The following is an 18340-nucleotide window of genomic DNA, read 5'->3' as shown; positions in this document are numbered from 1 at the left end:
TCTGGTCTGTCACAAGTGGGCCCCAAAAGCCAAGAGTTTCAGCAGTCCCTTTGGAAGTCTCACCTACTCTTGGTTTTACACAGCACAGGTCAAATCTCATCCATTCCCCAACGATGCATAGCCCTATTTTTGGTGTTTACAATTCTGCAAGGGTTCTGCCTGCAGCAATACCAGAATCGAGATGCCGGCAAATAATGGACAGACACTGTAGAAATAACATTTTTGGTTTAGTGTTTGCAATTTGTTTTACAGCTCATAATGAAATACTGTTAGAGATATTCTACATTCATACATTTCTAGCAAAATACACTTTTAAAAACATAAGGCACTTTAAGACTCCCTAAAACAAACGCTCATGATAAAAATTCAACAAGAGGGCTGGATGAGAATCCTTTCTACCCTTAATGTTCAGGTCAGTAAAAGATCAATCCTCTAGTCAGGCAGGCAAATGAAATAATCAATAGAAAGGTTTCCAAGATAGAGTTACTGCTGTATTAGTGTGCATTCTGAAGTAGTCTGTTTGAAGTATCTTCAGTTGGGGAGGGAGGGCATGGTGTGAATAAGATGCACTAAAATAGTTCTTTGAACTGGGTAACAAAGACACATTGCAGGGATTAAATTTCATTACTTTCATTGGATTAAATTCCTTCCATTCATTATTGCCAACAAGAGTAAGGAACAAAAGGAGCTGGTTCTCCCCTCTTTCCCCCCTACTCCCATTATAATTCAACTCAAGATTCCAAAGACTTAAAATGACCAGGACAGAAGCCCATGAAAAACTGCATCTGGCCACTTCAGAGTACGTTTAAATATTCATTACTGACTTCCTCAAGTCTCACCTCTTATAAAGAAAGAGAAACATAAAAGAATTGGCAACTGTATAAGTTGCTTCCAGTCAAATTGGTATTTTGCTTCTTTTTAACACCACCCCACTGTTCACATGAAGTACCTGCATTCAGAAAGGCACCAGCAGCTCCCCTTGGCAGAGAGCTGGCGGGGCAGAGGATGAATGCAGGCAGGGCCCTGGACCCCGCGGGGATGAGGGAATGAGCGACTTCGCTTCACACGCTTGTGTCTCGGATTAAGAACTGTTTCAAAAGCCAGACGTGCTGGGCTGCTGTAGCAACAAGGGGACTGATACCAAAACACTGACTGAAGACTGCACTCAGAGACGCATCTGTAAGAACTGAAATCCACACTTCAAAACTGACAGAGCGCGCTATAATGCTCGCAAACCCACTGTCTACTTCTCAGGGCCCCTGAGAAGGGGACGGTAGGAACCATCCAACAGCATATCTTCACGTTTTGTCTTGCCTATTTTATTGCCCAGTACGTTTTCCAGCCTTTGGGGGCTAACAATTGCTGGAAAAACTCAACTCCCGCTCAGTACATTAGGCACTACAGTACAAACCTGCATCCCTAGTCCTCTCAAATCCACCTCTGAGGGAAAAAAAACCCACAACTGACCCACCATTTGTTTTTCTTACAAGTCCTTGATTGTTTTAAATTCTGACTTGCTTGAATTGCACTTTAAAGCCCAGCAGCAAAAAGAAAAATTGGTAGCTATATTTGGGAATATATATATACATTTTTAAGAGACAAGACACTTCATCAAGTCCAAAAATGCATAGAGATATCAACTGCATAAGCTGTCAAGTTTTGACCTGGCTACAGTGAAGAAGCTGTGAAAAAAGATTAGCCTGTTAGCCCTATTAGAACTGGGGCAGAAACGGGATGCCTGTTTGGTTAGGAAAGAAAATGCAGTTAAGGATCAAGCTAAATTAGAACCAGCCACCACTGGTCTTACCCTACCACACACAGAGGGGCTACTGTGCAAACAGGAACTGTGGTGAAATCTAACTTTGCGAAGTGAAAAAATGCATGACTTCTAGACAGCTGCTGATAAAGAGAAGAAAGGAAAGTGGTACCTCATGGCCCTGAGCTCAGAAGATCTTGAGATCTCAACTTGTGTGGCTCACTTTCACTGGCAGAAGAGCCAAGCTCTAGATCACTCAGTTGCTCACTACTGTTATAGCAGCAGCCAATTTAAAATTGTGGCTCTGCAATCAGTTTACTGACCTCCAGCATCGCTATGACAATATTTACTTGGGACAGGAAGAAGCATCTGAAAAAGGAGATGAAGCACAAAACACAGGCCTCTCACTAATCCCAGTTTAACTAACAGCATGCAGTCAGTTTCTCTCAAAATCTGTAGGTTCTTCTTCCCAAGCAAACCTCACAGAATTTGCTAAAGTGACATCCAGTTGCTTTGCACATATACCTTATTGTGTCTTAAAAATAGACCTTAAGAAAATGATTTGGAAAGGCACAGAGCACATGCAGTTTAGTTCCTTGTGGATCTGTGTGTGTGTGGAATCTTCAGACTAAGTTGCAATGATTAATAACGGATGGGATGCTATTTTACAACCAGATAATTTCTTTCAAATTCCAGTTCTCTCCACAGGACACCAAGGAAATGAGCAGTGCTGTCAATGAAATGCAAGGCAAGAAGTTTAGCCTGCATACCAAGACAGACTGGAACATACAAAATTTCACAGACCTTGTTCTTCAGGTCACATTAAAGTAAAAATTGTAGTCTAATAAAAAAAAAAAAATCACTAAAGCTAGTTACAAAGAACAGAATTATCAAAGTGCTTTAATATTTAAAGTGTCAAATATAATTAAACAGGACCATCAACACAGAGGTGCCATAAGATATTCAAACAGGTACATGTGTTTTCTGAATGCAGGAGAAGAGCAGAGGTTTTTAATTTCCCCTGTAGGGCCAAAGTGGGTTAAGAAAAGTTTTTCTTGTTCGTTTAGCTTCTTAACACAATGTATTTGCTCTGCTCATGCATTCGAAGGCACAGTTGGGTTTGCTCTATTTGAAACTGCATCAAAAGGACTGTCTGCCATGAAATGTTAATAAAGGGGCAGCTCTCACTGAGCAAAACACACAACCCCATAAAGTAGATTTACAGATACCTGTCAATTCAAAATATTAATTTTTATAAGCTATTTCTTGATACTTAAAAATTCTGAGCTATTTTCTGCAGCTTTCCTTTAAACATAGTTTAAGATAACTGCATGTGTTATTTGAACAATCCAACAGACTGCCAAAGCTATTATAACAAGAGCAAATGCAAACAAATAAATAAGGAAGAGGTTTCAAAACCACCTCGTGCAAGATGCTCAGACAACACGCCTTAGCCTCCCTACTGGCTTTTCCTCTCATGTTATGAATAAGAAAAAAACCATTCTCCACAGAACTTCTCTCAATACTTCCAATTCATTAAGCTGCTGCCTACTTTAAGCAGATGACCTTAAAGACGGAAAATAACTCTGTACCAAGCATAGCAAAGCTAGCTGCAGCAGGGGGACATGGTTGTTTAGAAACAAGAAATGTCAATCAAGACCTTTCCTGCAATTCACAGATACAAAAGCAGATTTGCTCCAGTAAGCTGAGACTCAGAAACATGACATCACACCTGGTCCCTTGCACAGGCATGTATGGCCACAAGTCTGAAGTAACACCAAGTCTCAATAGAAGAACTCGTCTGTTTTCTGAAGGCACCATAAAGACAGCAACACTCCCAGTGTAATGGGAAGAGGCAGAGGGAGGGAAAATAACAAATACAGTTAGGAGGAAACACTAAGAGCAGCTTCGTATAACAAGGGAGAAAAAAGGTGGCTCAGTTCTATTATGGCTGTAACATCTGTAACAGCACAGAGACCCTACACCTCTAGGCAAAGGAAGAGTAACCAGAGCTTGGAAAAATCTACTCCCAACAACAACAAAAAAACCCCAACTCCCATTTTTAGTCGATGGGTGTAAGACCTGTAACTGAAATCAAAGGAGACAGCAAAGAATCAAAATGCTATATAAAACATTGGGGTCCATACATACTCACATGGCATCATTAGCCTGTTTCTGATTTACCACAGTGTTAAAAGATCTGGACAGTCTCCTTTGCTCTGCAGGATGACTGAAGTCCAGTGAAGTGTCATATATTAAAACCCTTCTCAATCCGCCAGTGAGAACAAATCCCTCTCCCCAGCCTGTACGAGGGAGGGGGGGGCGTCCCCCAGACACGAGATGTTTCTAACAACCCCATGCACCCTACAGGCAGTACACCACTGAGTTAGTTCTCCTAAGCAGCAAGTCTAGGCTTGCTAAGATGTTCTGCCCCTTACATGGACTTGAGGACAGTTTCTCGTGAGCCCTTCAGGCCAGAGGCTCATGCTTCGCTGTTCCATTATTGCTTTTCAAACACGCTCTCGCTCCCCATTATCCCAGAAGGACTTTCTGCATCCTGCGCGCAGCGACGCTGGCTTCGTCCTCAGAGTCAGACTCGCTCTGGGAAGTAGAGCTCTGGGAGGCAGAGCTGCAGGGAGAGGAGCACTCTGGGGAGCACAGGTAGTGCATCAGCGGGAGGCGATACTTCCCACAGAAGTCAACAAACTTGATTTGTCTGACGCAGCTGTCAAAGTAGACACCTGTAAGGGCAGAAGGAACAGTAACAACATATGAGATCCTGCGTGGAGAAATCTGTAAACTCTGTGAGGTTGTTGCGGCTGGTGCAAATGCCTCAAATTAGGATTTAATTGACACTGCACTGGATGTAGAAACACAAGGGATACTGGAGGAAGAGAAGGGACCGGGACACCTATGGAAATGTGAAATTTCTTATTAAAACCAAAACAACTCCTGTAAAACTATATTGGGTAGGTGATTCAGAACAGCACACTCTACATGAAAAGACACAGGGCAGCTACTTCCAAAGAATTCATCAATTCTAACCATTAGGGAGAAATCTCAGGCTGGGAATTTGCAAATTTCCTAAGTGTCAAATGAATTCATCCACTCTATTTTCAAACTTGTAAAACCTCTTCTAGCAGCTAGCAAAAATGCATTCACAAATAGACCTTCATAGCTCTACTTTTCTTCTGCTTGAGTGAAGTCACCATGCTGAGTTTGGATGCTACTTTCCATGGCAACAGTGTGGCTGTAACACACAATTACGTTCTCTTCCTGTCACAGCAAGTGATTTTAGACAGTGACATTTTCAGAAGTTTCCAGCGGTGTTTTAAGTCCTAGCTGGTCTGGAGTAAGCTTTTCTCCTGCAGTATTAGAGCAATGCTGCAGTACTGCGCTAGTTCATAAGGAAAAGTGAAAAAGAGCAAAACCAATCCACTGTTATCCAAGCTGTGCAAAACTGAAAAAGGAAACATTTCTTTCCCTTCCAACACAAGTTCCAACCCTTCCATCTTTGCTTACAGAGCATGCTTTGATATTGTCCTGTAAGGAGATAAGATAACAGACTGCATTATGACTGCAGGGTAGATACTAATTAATGATTTTTTTTTTTTTTCCTTAATCTTCTAAAGGCCAACCGCACAGATCATTTACTCTGGATAAAGATTAAGCATTAACCCAAATTAAGCCCAGGCATTTCAGGCTTTTCTATGAAGTCCTCTCCTTCCAGGAACGACATGCTAGTAGTCTCAAGCAAGAGCTAAACAAGTTGCTCTTGGTAACTGCCAAGCGCTACAGCCTCCCTCCTCTTTTCCATCCAGAGGTGAAGCTTGCTGTTCAGCACGAGTGCTTGCAAAAGTTCTCCTGTCCATTACTTAGTCTGAGCTATTTCAGGGCAGACAGATCAGAAACTTCAGGCCATAAAAGCATAGTGGAGTGCTGAGATGAGCTGCAAAGACTCTGACAGAAATACTGCCTCACATTCCCATGCAAATACAGTAAACCAGCACTACAACTTTGAACATCGTTCCTAAGTGAACAAGGTTCCTTAAAGACAAGTTTGCAGGAGACCTGGAGCCAATGAAATACGGCTAGAATTTGGACGCAACAATACATCTAACCTGACTGAGCTACTGAAGTCGTGGCACGTCACAGGGAAAGAAAACCCCTCAGGTAAAAGCAGGAAGCAGAGCACTTAAGGAGTACTTACCCCCGCATTTAGGATTGGGGCAGTTGCTGGCCAAGCTCAGATATCGGACAAGGTTCTCTGGGAGATCGCTGGGAGCGTAGGGAACGTTGCGAGTTTTAATTGTGCGTCCAGCCAGTTCCTGAAGGCTTGGGGGATTGTAGGTCAGGTCACGGACAAACCGAACCACCAGCGGGTTCCCACGCAAGCTCAGCTCTTCCAGGTGAACCAGGTTAAGGATCTCTCGAGGAAGGTAAGTCAGCAGGTTATTGTGCAGGCTAAGGGAACGCAGGGAATGCAGCCTGAGGATGAAGATGGAAACCCAATCAAGATGTGCAAGCAAAATCATTCCACAACTGCATTACACACAGACCTGATTACTGTCCTCTCTCCCACCAATTTCTTTTCCTTTGGCTTTTCTTCCTTTTAGAAGCATAAATTCATGCTAAAAGATCGGCTGTTACTCCAGCACACACAATGCCCTAGAAAACTTTGCTCAGCTCTGGAATTCCTGTTAAAGAAACACAGTCTTAAATATCCTGCTGTCCCTCTCGGTGTTCCCCACACACACCCCAGAAAAGGTAGCACAGAACAAAAGTATACAAACTGAGTGCTTTTGGGGGAGATAATGTTTCCTTGTACCCACTGTGTGCATCAAGAACGGTTCCATGCAATACTTTGAATAAGTCACCTGTTTTCGCTCATGCATTAAAGATGATTGCTGGTAGGCAGCCAACCCTGGAAAACCCCATGTTTTCATTGCTTGCGGCTGCATTGCCTTGTGCTGTGATACCACCAGATCTCAAAAGCTAAGCAAGGCCAGGCCAGGCTAGCATCAGCATGAGTAACGAGCAGTTTTTTGGCTTTTGGAGGAGGCATTCTCCTCTCTCAGGAAGCACAAAACAATGCTCCAGCACAGCATCCAGGGATGCTCTCAAACCAATACAAGTTACAAGACAACTGGGCATTGTACATCAATAATAATCCCACTACACCATCAAATTCCAACTCAGAAAACTCCATGCTCCCATTCAGTTGCTTTTGGGGTTACAACTACACACTGAATTCTTCACCTCCCATCTTAAGCTACCCATACAGAGTTTGCAGTGTCCTCCTTCCCCCATTATGAAACAGATAAAAGCAGCAGCTTATCCTCTAAAGCTGTGCTGTAGGATTTAACAAACACTAAAACATTCTGAGATCCTAGAGTAAGAAATGCCAAGGGAACACAGGGGATGGTACAACACAAAAAGGCTTTGGGTGAAAGACAAAACCGACTAAGCATTCGTCACTAAGAATACGGTAGCATGGCAGTTTATCTCTTTTGAGTTGCCCAGGTACTTCTCAGGGCTCCCTGTACAAATCTATTAATTCACCTTAAAGTGTATACTTGGTGACATATTTTTTTTTTCCCCCCATAACCCTTTGATTGAGATTTCCATATCATATATTCACTGTCTGCCTGCAGTGCACCATGCTAAGGATCTTCTTGTTCAAGTCTAGTCACATTAACAAACTGAAGGACAAATAGGTCTTCCCAGGTGCTTTTATCCACACATGCAGAAGAAAAAGTTCAGAGTTAATTACAGCTGGTGGCTGATGACAGTAAATACTCACTGTGCCAGCTGAGGTGGAATGCTTTGGATCTTGTTGTCACACAGAACTAGATAGCTTAGAGAAGGCAGGTTTGCTAATTCAGGTGGAATTGAAGTAATGAAATTCCCTCCAAGGTACAGAAACTCTAAACTGAAAAAGAGAAGAGAAAACACTGCATTATTTCATTAAAGTCATTTCCAGATTCATTTAACACTAGGTCTTCTCATCTCCTGCATTTCTTGAAGAAAATTACAGATGACTATGTATGAGACAATTTGCTGAGGGGAAAAAAAAAAAGCCGAGTTGCACATCAAAATTACAACAGAGCTGCTGTTTCACAACAGATGATGTTGAGATTTACCTCCAGCCTCCTGCAGTCACCATTACATCTGTAGGTAGGCACCAGACAACTATGTATTCCTACACCAACCCCACACTCAAAGCTCCTGCTCCTATTTCCAAGGAAGAGCAGGCTGCGCACACAGGGTCTGCAGCACTGACGCAGCTCCTGCTGCAGCCAGTGGGAGTTCTCAGTTTCAGCAGGAGCAAAGCAAGACAGCAGTGGCTCTCCCTGAAAATCCCGGCCCTGCACAAGCGCTAGTCGCTCTTTATGGTATCATTTGACTCCTCGGTGACTAACTGCAGCCTTTCAGCAGGAGTCAGAGGCAGCCGCTTTGATACAATTCACACACTGACAACACCACAGGTGCAACACCACAGAGTGCATCTAAGTCACACAAGTACATGTATGCAATTTCTCGGGTAGACTGATTTCAGTATACTGAAGTCATGGAGCCCAAAGCTACCAAAAACGTTACCTGGGCTTAACTGCAGTTTGGGCCTAAATAAAAAGAATAATTCACTGGATGTCCTGTGAAAACTCAGTGGATGGGAGACAGGAACAAAGAGAGACACTAGAACCCTTCTGCCAGGTGGAGTATCCAGTATTTGCTGTGCACCTCTGCCCTTCTAGGAAAAATAATTGGCAAGCACTTCTCTTCAACATAACAGCTTCAATTCCCCATCGCACACAGCCAAATAGGTTTGCTCCCTGGTCCTCAGACCTTGTCTGGAAGAAGAGCAAAGGCAGGTTCAGGTTGGGTACTTCTGGCTGGCAAGAGACACCATTGCTAATCACGGTCTGGACAACACTTCTTCCTATGCCTGAAACAGGTGGGTCCTGTCTGCAGGTGTCTGCGGTACTCACGCTGATTCAATATCTCCAACACATACTCAGGGTAGCTGCCTAACTACAGCGTACATGGCCCCCTCTGATCTACCAAGCATCCCCTGCAGGTCAGAAAGGAGAAGTCATCCAGGCTCCATCAGCCTTTCTTTACAAACAGCTTATAACCTCCTTGGAGTAGGAGACACCTTCATCTCACCACAGCACCTCAGAGAGGCTACAGATACAGCTGGCAAAGGAACACGTGACCAAACCACCCAAAGGACATGGTGCTCAACCCAGAGACAGTCTAAACCCTGCAGCTGTGCCACAGCATGTGTGGAGCACCAGGGAAGCTCCTCCCTGAGGTTTCCCCTGGAATGGAGCAGAAGAACAGTAGAAAGAGACTATTTTGTTGAGTTCTTGCAAGAAACTCGAACCCCAAAGATCCAATGACAGCATCTGCTTGGGCTACAGAGACCCCTAACACAACATAGAGGTCCACCTGCCCATCAGCAAAGAAGAGAACAGCAGAGAAGAGAACAACAAAACCAATGCAACACACGAGGAGACGCTCGTGGAGCTTAACTTCCCCTGGATTCACTTACTTTTTTGGGGTACGTCAGAGGAAAGCTAAATACTGGAGATGTGACAAAGTGGGCATAGAATTAAGCCATTTCTAAGCCTTAGATTTAAACTGAATTTGACTATATGAAAGGAAGTAACTATACTTGCTTCAGCTGAGAGATCAAGTGGGACAGCACATTTGGAGGTTATTCTGAACACGCAAGGAAGTACACAGGAAAAAAACCACCACCAAAACCCCACTGTTCAAAAGCAGCCTCTCTTCCACAGACAAGCTCTAGGTGAGGAGTGGGGGTAGGAGGAAGGTTGCTGTGCAGAGACCACATCAAGGGGAGATTATTTTTAATTAAATTTTGATCCCCTAACAAAGCCCTGAGTGTTAACCAAAATTCCTCCTTCAACCTCCATTGTTTCCCAAGGTAGATTTAGGCTTCTTGGCTCTCATTAGGGACTTAACTGCTGACCATACAATTCCTAGACATATTTTAACTCCATGCCATCGCTGGAGCCCACACCAAAAACTGCTGGGCAAGGAAATTCTAGTAATGTAGATTTCAATGTTTAAACAAGGTTTAGATATGTCCAAGTTTCCACTTCCTAGGAAAAGTGAATAATTAACTCTTCATCCTCTGTGTTTGAAGACAATAATGCCCGTAAAGCCACACTGTGTACCAACACAAACTACCAGGGAAGGGGAAGAGGGGTGCAAAATATATAGTAAAAAATGTTTTTGAAATTCATTTCATGGCATGAAATGCTAAGTTTCAAGAGCAGCTTACTGCCCAAACTAAGCTTGCAAAAACACTGCCTACAAACTACTTACAGCTTTCAAATCCATTCTTTGTGAAGTCTGTGTCATGAGACCATTCACCGTTACACTAGCTAGGATATAAAACCCCAATATCAGACTACAAACTGTCTCTAACTAAAAATCCACTAAATAACTCCTTCAGTGGCAACAAAGGGCTTCTTAAAAATTGTTTTCTTCTTACCTATCTCCTGAATTGCCTTTTTGAGGTCAGTAGATGAACAACTCACTGGGCCCAGTCTTAGTACAGCAAATTCAGAATTTGCAACATCAACTTAAGATATTAATTAAATGGTACATTTATTAAAAAAAGCACAGGGAGGAGGTTTTGAAGCTATAAAGAAACCTATTTTAAATACAACAAAGATATTCTTATAGCTGAAAACTATAGCTAAGCACTGAAACGCTGCTCAGTAGGCAGAAGAGATTCGTAACTCCCATCATCCAAAATACAATTTGCTAGAAAGAAGGATCTAGCCTAGTCTTGGCTGAGCAAGATGGAGAAATTAACAACAGTCATTTCTGCATCCCATTAAAGCATCAAGAATTGTTTGAGCAAAGCTAATCACGACACAGGTGAGGACTTTCAAGAGACACAACCCTTTTGTATTAAGCACTGGCCACACCACTGGGGCCACAGGGCCACAGTTCATGTCCAGCTCATCTACTCCTGGCCTGATTTTCGTGTCGTACTAAGCCTGTACCTACAGGCCAAGGCAATGCTGGCTCTCGAGCTGTCCTACTTGGGGGACAGTTTGCTGCTCGGTAAGATGAGGAAGAGCACTGCTGAGCTCTGCCCTCCTCACAAAAGAGCCCCTCTAATGAGGCAATCCACAACATTTACCATCGTTTTTCACAGGAGGACCATAACAGAGATGGGAGTGAGCTTAGTGAATATTTATAACTAACCTTTCACACTCAGGCCCAGTTTTTCTGACAATCATTAATCTGCATAGTCATTTGGACCAGCCAGCTAAGGTCTCGTGCATCGCTGTGTACACAGAGGGAGAGCCGGAATTCTTCTGTACTTTCAAAAGTCAGCCCAGGAACTTCAAAAAGCCAGAGAGCAACCAGCCTCAAACAAATGTAAGCTCAGTTCCTATTTCCGCAGCTAGAATAAATGATATACTTCCAACCTGCGACACAGGATCTGGCTGAGCGAGTTTCAAGAGGGGACAAACACTAAGAAAATCCATCGCAACAAAACCCAAAAGAAACCCTATTTGACAGAGTAACTAACGGAGGCTGACACTTTCTCTCCTGCCTTTTAGCAGTGTTTACAAATACACTAATAAAAGGCCAGAGCCCCTTTTCAGCCCCATATCCAGCAGGCCCCTCGCTCAGCACAGCCAGCGCTAATTGCTGCCAAGCAGCAGCCAGCACGCCAAGCCCATCGTGTGTCCCCCCTCTCTAGCAGGGGCTTCCACACCAGCGGGCTGTATGGTGGCTGTGTAAATCCTTCTATATACAGGAAGGGAGTGGGGAAACGCTCAAACAACTATGAATTGATTCAGGTGGTAGCAGCAAAGTTTAACATGCCAAGAGACTGTACATTCTTGCTTGAGTATGTCCTTGAGGTTTGTGCTATATGATGATCTGGAAAACAAGTCAAAAAGCCCCAAAACACTCAGTAAGTAAGAAGAGCCCACTCTGAGTACTAGAGGTATTTTGGATACCCTATCAATTACCATGAGACTTTCATAGTCATGTTTCAAGGGGAGAATGTCTTCTGGCACAGAAGATACTCAAATTTTCAATCCACTGTTTCCCCACAGATGCTTCTTTGGATAAAATTTAACAGCTGACATCAAACAGATGCATCTAAATAGGTAATCTAAAACAGAAACAATGAGCCTGAAATAGCTCCAGGTCTTTTTAAGATAAACTTTTTAGCAAGAAATTTCCAGGGCAGTTTTGAGGCTCACGCAAGGGAGGAATTTAAAAGCAGCCCACAATACACTCCTGTTAACCCTGTTCTACGATTTGCTAATTCCTGAGAGAACTGCATAGCCTTTGCTGACACGCAAATTTAAGATCAAACAGTCGTCTGAAAACTATTTGCAAAACGTTTGAAGAGGGGAAGAAAAAGGGAGGCAGCAAGCAGATTTCCTAATGCTGTATCTTTATCAAAGCTGCACTTGCCGTTTTTCCCACACTGTAACAGCCGTTCCTAAGTGTATGCTTGTCTAACATGCTTAATACTACCCACAAATAAAAGCAAATACTCTGGTTTTCATTGCATCTAAGCCTTTACACAAAACTTGGATGAATCCAGTTAGGCGTTTGAGGCCTTTGATCCCAGCCCTTGCACAATTGCGCTTTACTAGAGGAATCCAAGCAAGAAGGAAAGGAGCATGCATGGCAGACGCCTGGAAAGGACCTGGCTCTTCTCCCAGGTCTTTCCACCTGCTCGTGGTGCTCTACTGAGCGCAAGAGTATAAACTCCAAATTCGCACCAGGAGATTCAAGGTATCAACTGCATTTTGCTAAGCTCTTGAGAATTTTTCCCATTACAGGCCACTTGCAAGACATTTCTCCAAGCACGCACATTGATGAGGGCAATCTGTGCACCCTTAAGCCAAAAGTCACAGCTGGACAGCAAAAACCAGAGCTGTATTTTACCAGACTTGCCAAACAAATTTTGTCCAGAATGGGCACAAGCAGATGACCGCACTTCTAACTCACCAGCTATATAATACACGATGCCCCTTATTGCATCCCCAGCTGCATCAGCAGAGGAAGGATACACACAACCAATGCAGCAGTGGGATGTCTATGCAGATCACAGTTCAGGAGCTGCTGGGGGCTGTGAATCGCGTCTGAGCAAGAATGACTGACCATAACATCTCACACTGAAAACACAGCAAGGTCCAGGTTGGAGGGAGAACTATAGAAAAGATGACACTTGTGTCTACTAAGCTCATTTTTTTTATCTAGCAACAAACAGGAAAGCAATGCAAAGAGGGCTGCTCTCATCCATCTGGTCCGTTTTCTACTCTAAATTCACAGCAACAGCCAATGCTGCCTTTCAGGTCTTGCACTGTGCTGACACTGCCAGCTGACAGTAACTAGGGTGGTGGGTATGCAGAAGGAGACTGAACATGATTGAAAAAAGCCCTCAGCAGGGCCCACACTTACCTTCTTCCTCAGAAACTTAAGAGGCCATTGCAGGTCACCATAGGCACTTATGGTGGAATTAGGAGGAAAGAGCATTGCTTTTTCCACTAATACCTCCCTAATGGAAAACATGAAGCAAAGGCAATAGCCAGCATGCTATGACCAGCATCACCCTGCTGCCATCACCAGAGCAATCATGATCATCCACTTGTGAAGCCATTTGAAGGAAGCTTCAAGCATTAGGACATCTACAGGTGGTCCCTTCTACAACAGCCCAGGAAGCAACTGATAATCAGGTGAAAGGCACATATGTTCTGCAGGATCTTGCACTGCACACTAAGATTTGATTGGGCAAGGATGGGGTAGATGGCCAAAGCTGGCAGGACTGGCTGTGGTTCTTATCACTGTTCATTAACTTGCCAAATCACTAGGAACATGCTAAAAGAAGTTTTTTTGCACAAAATGCCTGACCCCAGCTTGCTGCAAAGTTGTGGCCTTATTACCTTCATATGAGTAACAACACATGGCACGCATCTCTCATTCCAGGGCCTTTGCCAGCATGTTCCTTCTCCTTCGGCAGATCAAACCCATCAGCTTTCTCCTTCACCATGTAGACTCTTTACCTGCTGTATTCCTGGCCTTCATTAAAACTGACACGCTACCCCCTGAAAAACTACAACAGGAAACTGTATGGGGTGCAGAAGAAAGATGTGAGGCTTAGTTATCACAAATTTAAAAAAAAAAAAAAAAAAAAAAAAATCTCATCAGAGCTCAGACATTCCCTGGAAACATAAGAAGTATTTCTAGATCTCTGCAACTCTGCTCAGCTCTATAATCAGTGACTGAAGCAAATGGGACGGTGCCAGGGTCACAGGAAGAAAACTGCTGGCCTCAGGAACTCCCGTCAGGAGGAACGTGTCCGGTCAAAGTGCTGCCTGCATTCCTCTGTGGTCTCAGAGACCACGAGACATGAGAAAAATGTCTTTTATGGGAAATTACTTATGGAAAAAGGATCCAAGTCTTGGCTTGCCAGCAACAGCAAGATGGACACTTGCAGCTTAAGCTGCGAGGTTAACAGAAGCCCCAACACCAGCACCAGGTCCCACCTCCTGTCCCAGAGTTCAGAAGCGAATAGATGCCTCCACGTTGCCCTGCCACAATAGCTGGCTCTGCTCTGCCCTTGCTCAGGCTCGTTTTACCCACTTCACTGCTATGCATGCTCACGCTGTAGACACGTCTTTTGTTGGCAGGCAGGAGGAGGGTCTGGCAGCATATATGTATTTGCTGTCTTTTTGGCAAGGGTGTCAGGTCACTGGTTATCTGGCCCCCAAGGACTAGATTCAGGATTCCCTCTGGAGGAATATTAGATTATAAAGTATTGTTTTCTCCCAGCTCTGGCAAGCAAGTGTGCTGCTCCCTTTTGTTACTTAAACAGTCCCAGATACAGAAGAGTCACTGATGGCATAGTGGTAAAGAAGCTGACAATCCTGGTGGAATGTGGATTCACTATCTTGAGCTAGAGTTCAATTACGTTATGGTGACACGTTAACAGAAGTTCAATGAGTTAACAGTGATTGCATGGGCAGCAGACATAAGCTGGGTCTAGTCTAGTTTTTCTAGCTGACACATCACTTTGTAACGATAAAGAGACAGTTCAATAGCCTTGTCCGCATTTGCCCTCTCAGAATTGTCATTCTAGGGTTCGAGCATGACCAGCCCAAGAAAAGCTGCAGGACAGGACAAACAGGAGCCCTGCTTCAGGGCAGGCCAGAGGAACAAGGCAGAGTAACCGTGCAGCAGTAGTTTGACAGCGGTGCAGCATGGAGCATAGCACACAGCCCACTGGGGCACCACATGCAGTGCTACGAAGCCTGGAACCTTCCCGGGGTCAGCAGCATAACAAAAAGCAGGACCGAGGTTTGTCTTCGGCGGGGGGTAGGAGGAGAGAGAGAGAGAACCACAACCACAGATGAGAGCATGTAAGCAGCAGTAGGGAGCCTCTGCCTCAGAGGTGGGCGCAACAGTCAGATCCCAAACACATCCTGAATGCTACCAGGCATGCCATGGAGACAACGTGGATCATCTCCCACGCACAACTGCCCTCCTCCATTGGCCTTCTCTCCCACGAAGCTGGTGCCACTGTCCTCATTTCCTGCGTTATCCTTGAAGCAAGCTTCTGAACAGAGAGAAGGCTGATGTTCCTCCTCCTCCTCACAACAGCCCCAACCTAGGACCCAGCCCAACTCTGCCGAGAAGGGCACAAGCATTCTCTAGCACTCAAAATGCCTCATACGATCTCTCAAACTTAGCTTAACCCAGCGTTGCTCCAGATCCTCAAACAGGTGCACGCTGTGCCACCTGGGCAAAACCCGCGTGCCCAAATTGTATTATATTGCAGCAGACAAAACCATTTCCCGCCAACACTCAAGCAGTTCTGGTCCCTCCAACCTAGGGCCACAGGAGACAGCACGCCACACGCAACATCCTGCGCTTCCAGTGAATGCAGCTCTGCTGAGCCATCGGGGCGAAGGCAGCTACTTAGGGTCAAGGCTGCTGGAATTTATCTAAGAGAGGCTGCCTCTGGCAAGTCCCTTGGCAAAGAGCTGGGGTGAAGAAAGTTCAGACCCAAAGTCTTAGCACAGAGCCACACAGGGGCTAGTCTGAGGCTTGAGAAACCAGCAGAACACACTGCCGTGCCCGCGTGTAACACGCGAGTCAGAACACGGTCCCCAGCTTGCCCAGGAGGATGGCAGGCTTCAGCAGTACCTATCCCAGGTCAATGCGGGCAGTTAATACCCAGTCCTACCTAAGGCCTGTTCCCACCCCACCAGCGTTCCCAACTGCTGTGATTCAGCTGCGGGTTCCTACGCCGTCAGCCTGTGGTGGTTTGATCCAGCCCCAGAGCCGGACGTACCGCTGCACCTGAGCACAGCCTAGGGCTCTATGCTTCAGAAGATCCGTCAGCTCACCTGTCAGATCTACGTGAGCCAGGTGGGTGGAGAGAAATACAACAAAAAACCAACCATGCCAGCAAGCACCCTGATGAGACTGGAGGAGCATCGGCAGGAAGGCCCTACTGTCTGCATAAGCCACAACCAGGTCTTTATTCTCCTGTGCAGTCCATCGTGCAGCGGTGAGCTGCGTGAGACCGGGGGTTTTATTTTGCTCTGACCTAGAGATCTGTATTAGAGGGAAGCCACGGAGCGCCTTCTGCGTGTCAACACTTATACCAACCACACTGTCATTAGGAGAACCTCCCCTGCACGGAGGCAGCCCGAGGACTAGGAAATCCTGAGAGAGGTGCCCGTTTTGCGAGCGCAGAAGGCCCACCATCCGCCCGAGGAGCGGCTTTGAGCTTTGGTAACTCCACCTGACGAAGGGGAAGAGACACATCAGCAGCAGCGGTGCTTGCAGACACCTGAGGCCGGACAGAACGTGCTCCCCGAGCGGCAGCGAGACACGAGGCGTGCTGCCGGCGGCGCCCGGCTTCCCGGCGAGAAAATCCGGTTGGGTTTGCCTGGCAGCCGCCGGGGCTTTCGCCGTGGCCCCGGGCACAGGCCCGGCCCCGGAGGCGCGGGGGGCCCGTCCCGCCCGGCGCCCTGCCCTCACCTGCGGAGCTCCTGGATGTCGGGCGGGATGCCGTGGAGGCGGTTGCCGCCGAGGCTGAGGCTCTGCAGCCCGCGGAGCCCCAGCAGGGCGGGCGGCACCTCGGCGAAGCGGTTCCCGCTGAGGTTGAGGACGCGGAGGGAGCGGCCGAGCGGGGCCTGCCCCAGCCCCTTGGGCAGCGAGCCGGGCCCGCCCAGCCGGTTGTTCTTGGCCAGGAGCGTGTGGAGGCGCGGCAGGGCCAGCAGCTCCGCGCCCAGCTCCGCCAGCCCGGTCCCGCTCACGTCCAGCACCTCCAGCGCCGGGAACCACTGCGACAGCCCGGCGGGCAGCGGGCCCGACAGCCGCCGCGGCGACAGCACCAGCCGCCGCGCCTCGGCGCTGCGCCGCGCCGCCAGCTCCGCCGCCAGCTCCGCCTCCGCCGCCGCTGCCTCCTCCTCGCCCTCCGCCGCCGGGCCGCGCCGCGGTGGCTCCGGGGCCGCGCCGCCCGCCGCCGCCGCCGCCATCCCGCTCGCACCGACCGACGTCCCCGCGCGCCGCCGCCGCCGCCCTTGCGTCACCCCGGGGGCTCCCACGCCTCGCCCCGCCCCGGCCCGCCCCGGAATCTGAATAGCCCCGCCGCCCCCCTCCTCCCCCCGTCGCGGCCCCGCGGCCCCATGCTCGATCCCGGGCGCGCCGCCCGCCGAGGCGAGCGCGGCCCCCGCGGCCGGAGAGAGGCGAGCGCTCTTATGCAGGTTGCGGGGCGCCCGCGGGCTGGCGGCGGGGAGCGAGGGCGCCCCGCCGCGGCCCCGGAACGAGCATAGGAGTGCGGCGCGGAGGCGGGGCGGGGGGGGGGGCAGCGTCCCCGCAGCGGAGGCCAGCACCCCCGCGGCCGGCGGAGGGGGTCACCGGCAGCGCCCCGAGGGAGCGTCACTCACCCCCGGGTCACCGGTACGGCCGGCGGGCCTGGCCAGCCGGGCTGCTGGAGAACCGCTGGGTGCCCGCGGGGGGCCTGGAAATGGCCCCTTCGAAGGGCCAGGCTGGCTGAGCTTGGGCAGCGCTGAAGCTCCGAGTCCCTCTGACTGAAAAAATGAAAAATAACCTTCCTCCTCTCCTTTGGAGTCATCCTCACGCCCCGGGGGAAAGGCACGCTCTCCTCCGCCTGTGCCCCGGGCCTCTCCGGGGCGGTAGGGCCTGGCCCGAGGCGTCCCTGGCCTTGCAGTCGGCTGGCGCTTTGCCCAGGGTTTGTCTGCTTCGGTCCCGGCACCCGAACAAGAGGTGCCTCCCCAGAAGCGCCTTGGGGTATCTCCTCGCCGGGATGGGCAAAGACAGCTTTAATCTTGAGCTAGGGCATTGGCAGGAGTCAATCCACAACACCCACGCCTGGCAGGCGAGGAGGCCGGATGCCGGGTACAGACTGATAGGGAGCTGACCCTGGTTGTGCCACATGCGAACAGGCAACTCGAGGTGCGCGATTTCAGTCCCTCGCCCTTTGGGCACAGGCGAGCAGCAGTGTCATCAGTCATCGCCCACGGGAAGAAGCAG

General features: G+C 47.8%; 1 protein-coding gene across 1 annotated transcript; it reads right to left on the bottom strand.

The window, feature by feature from the left end:
- Positions 1 to 4288: 4288 nt before the first annotated feature.
- LRRC58 (leucine rich repeat containing 58) lies at positions 4289 to 17322 on the bottom strand. Its single transcript, XM_075710707.1, has 4 exons — positions 16823 to 17322; positions 7560 to 7688; positions 5967 to 6244; positions 4289 to 4497 (listed from the first exon to the last, which is right to left on the bottom strand). Exons 1-4 carry the CDS (start codon positions 17320 to 17322, stop codon positions 4289 to 4291), a joined length of 1116 nt encoding a protein of 371 aa, XP_075566822.1.
- Between the last annotated feature and the right edge of the window lie 1018 nt (positions 17323 to 18340).

The sequence above is a fragment of the Pelecanus crispus genome, chromosome 1 (assembly GCF_030463565.1).
Source record: "Pelecanus crispus isolate bPelCri1 chromosome 1, bPelCri1.pri, whole genome shotgun sequence".
NCBI lineage: Eukaryota > Metazoa > Chordata > Aves > Pelecaniformes > Pelecanidae > Pelecanus > Pelecanus crispus.
Note: the sequence above shows the minus strand (reverse complement) of the source record. Positions and strands in the feature narration are given on the sequence as shown.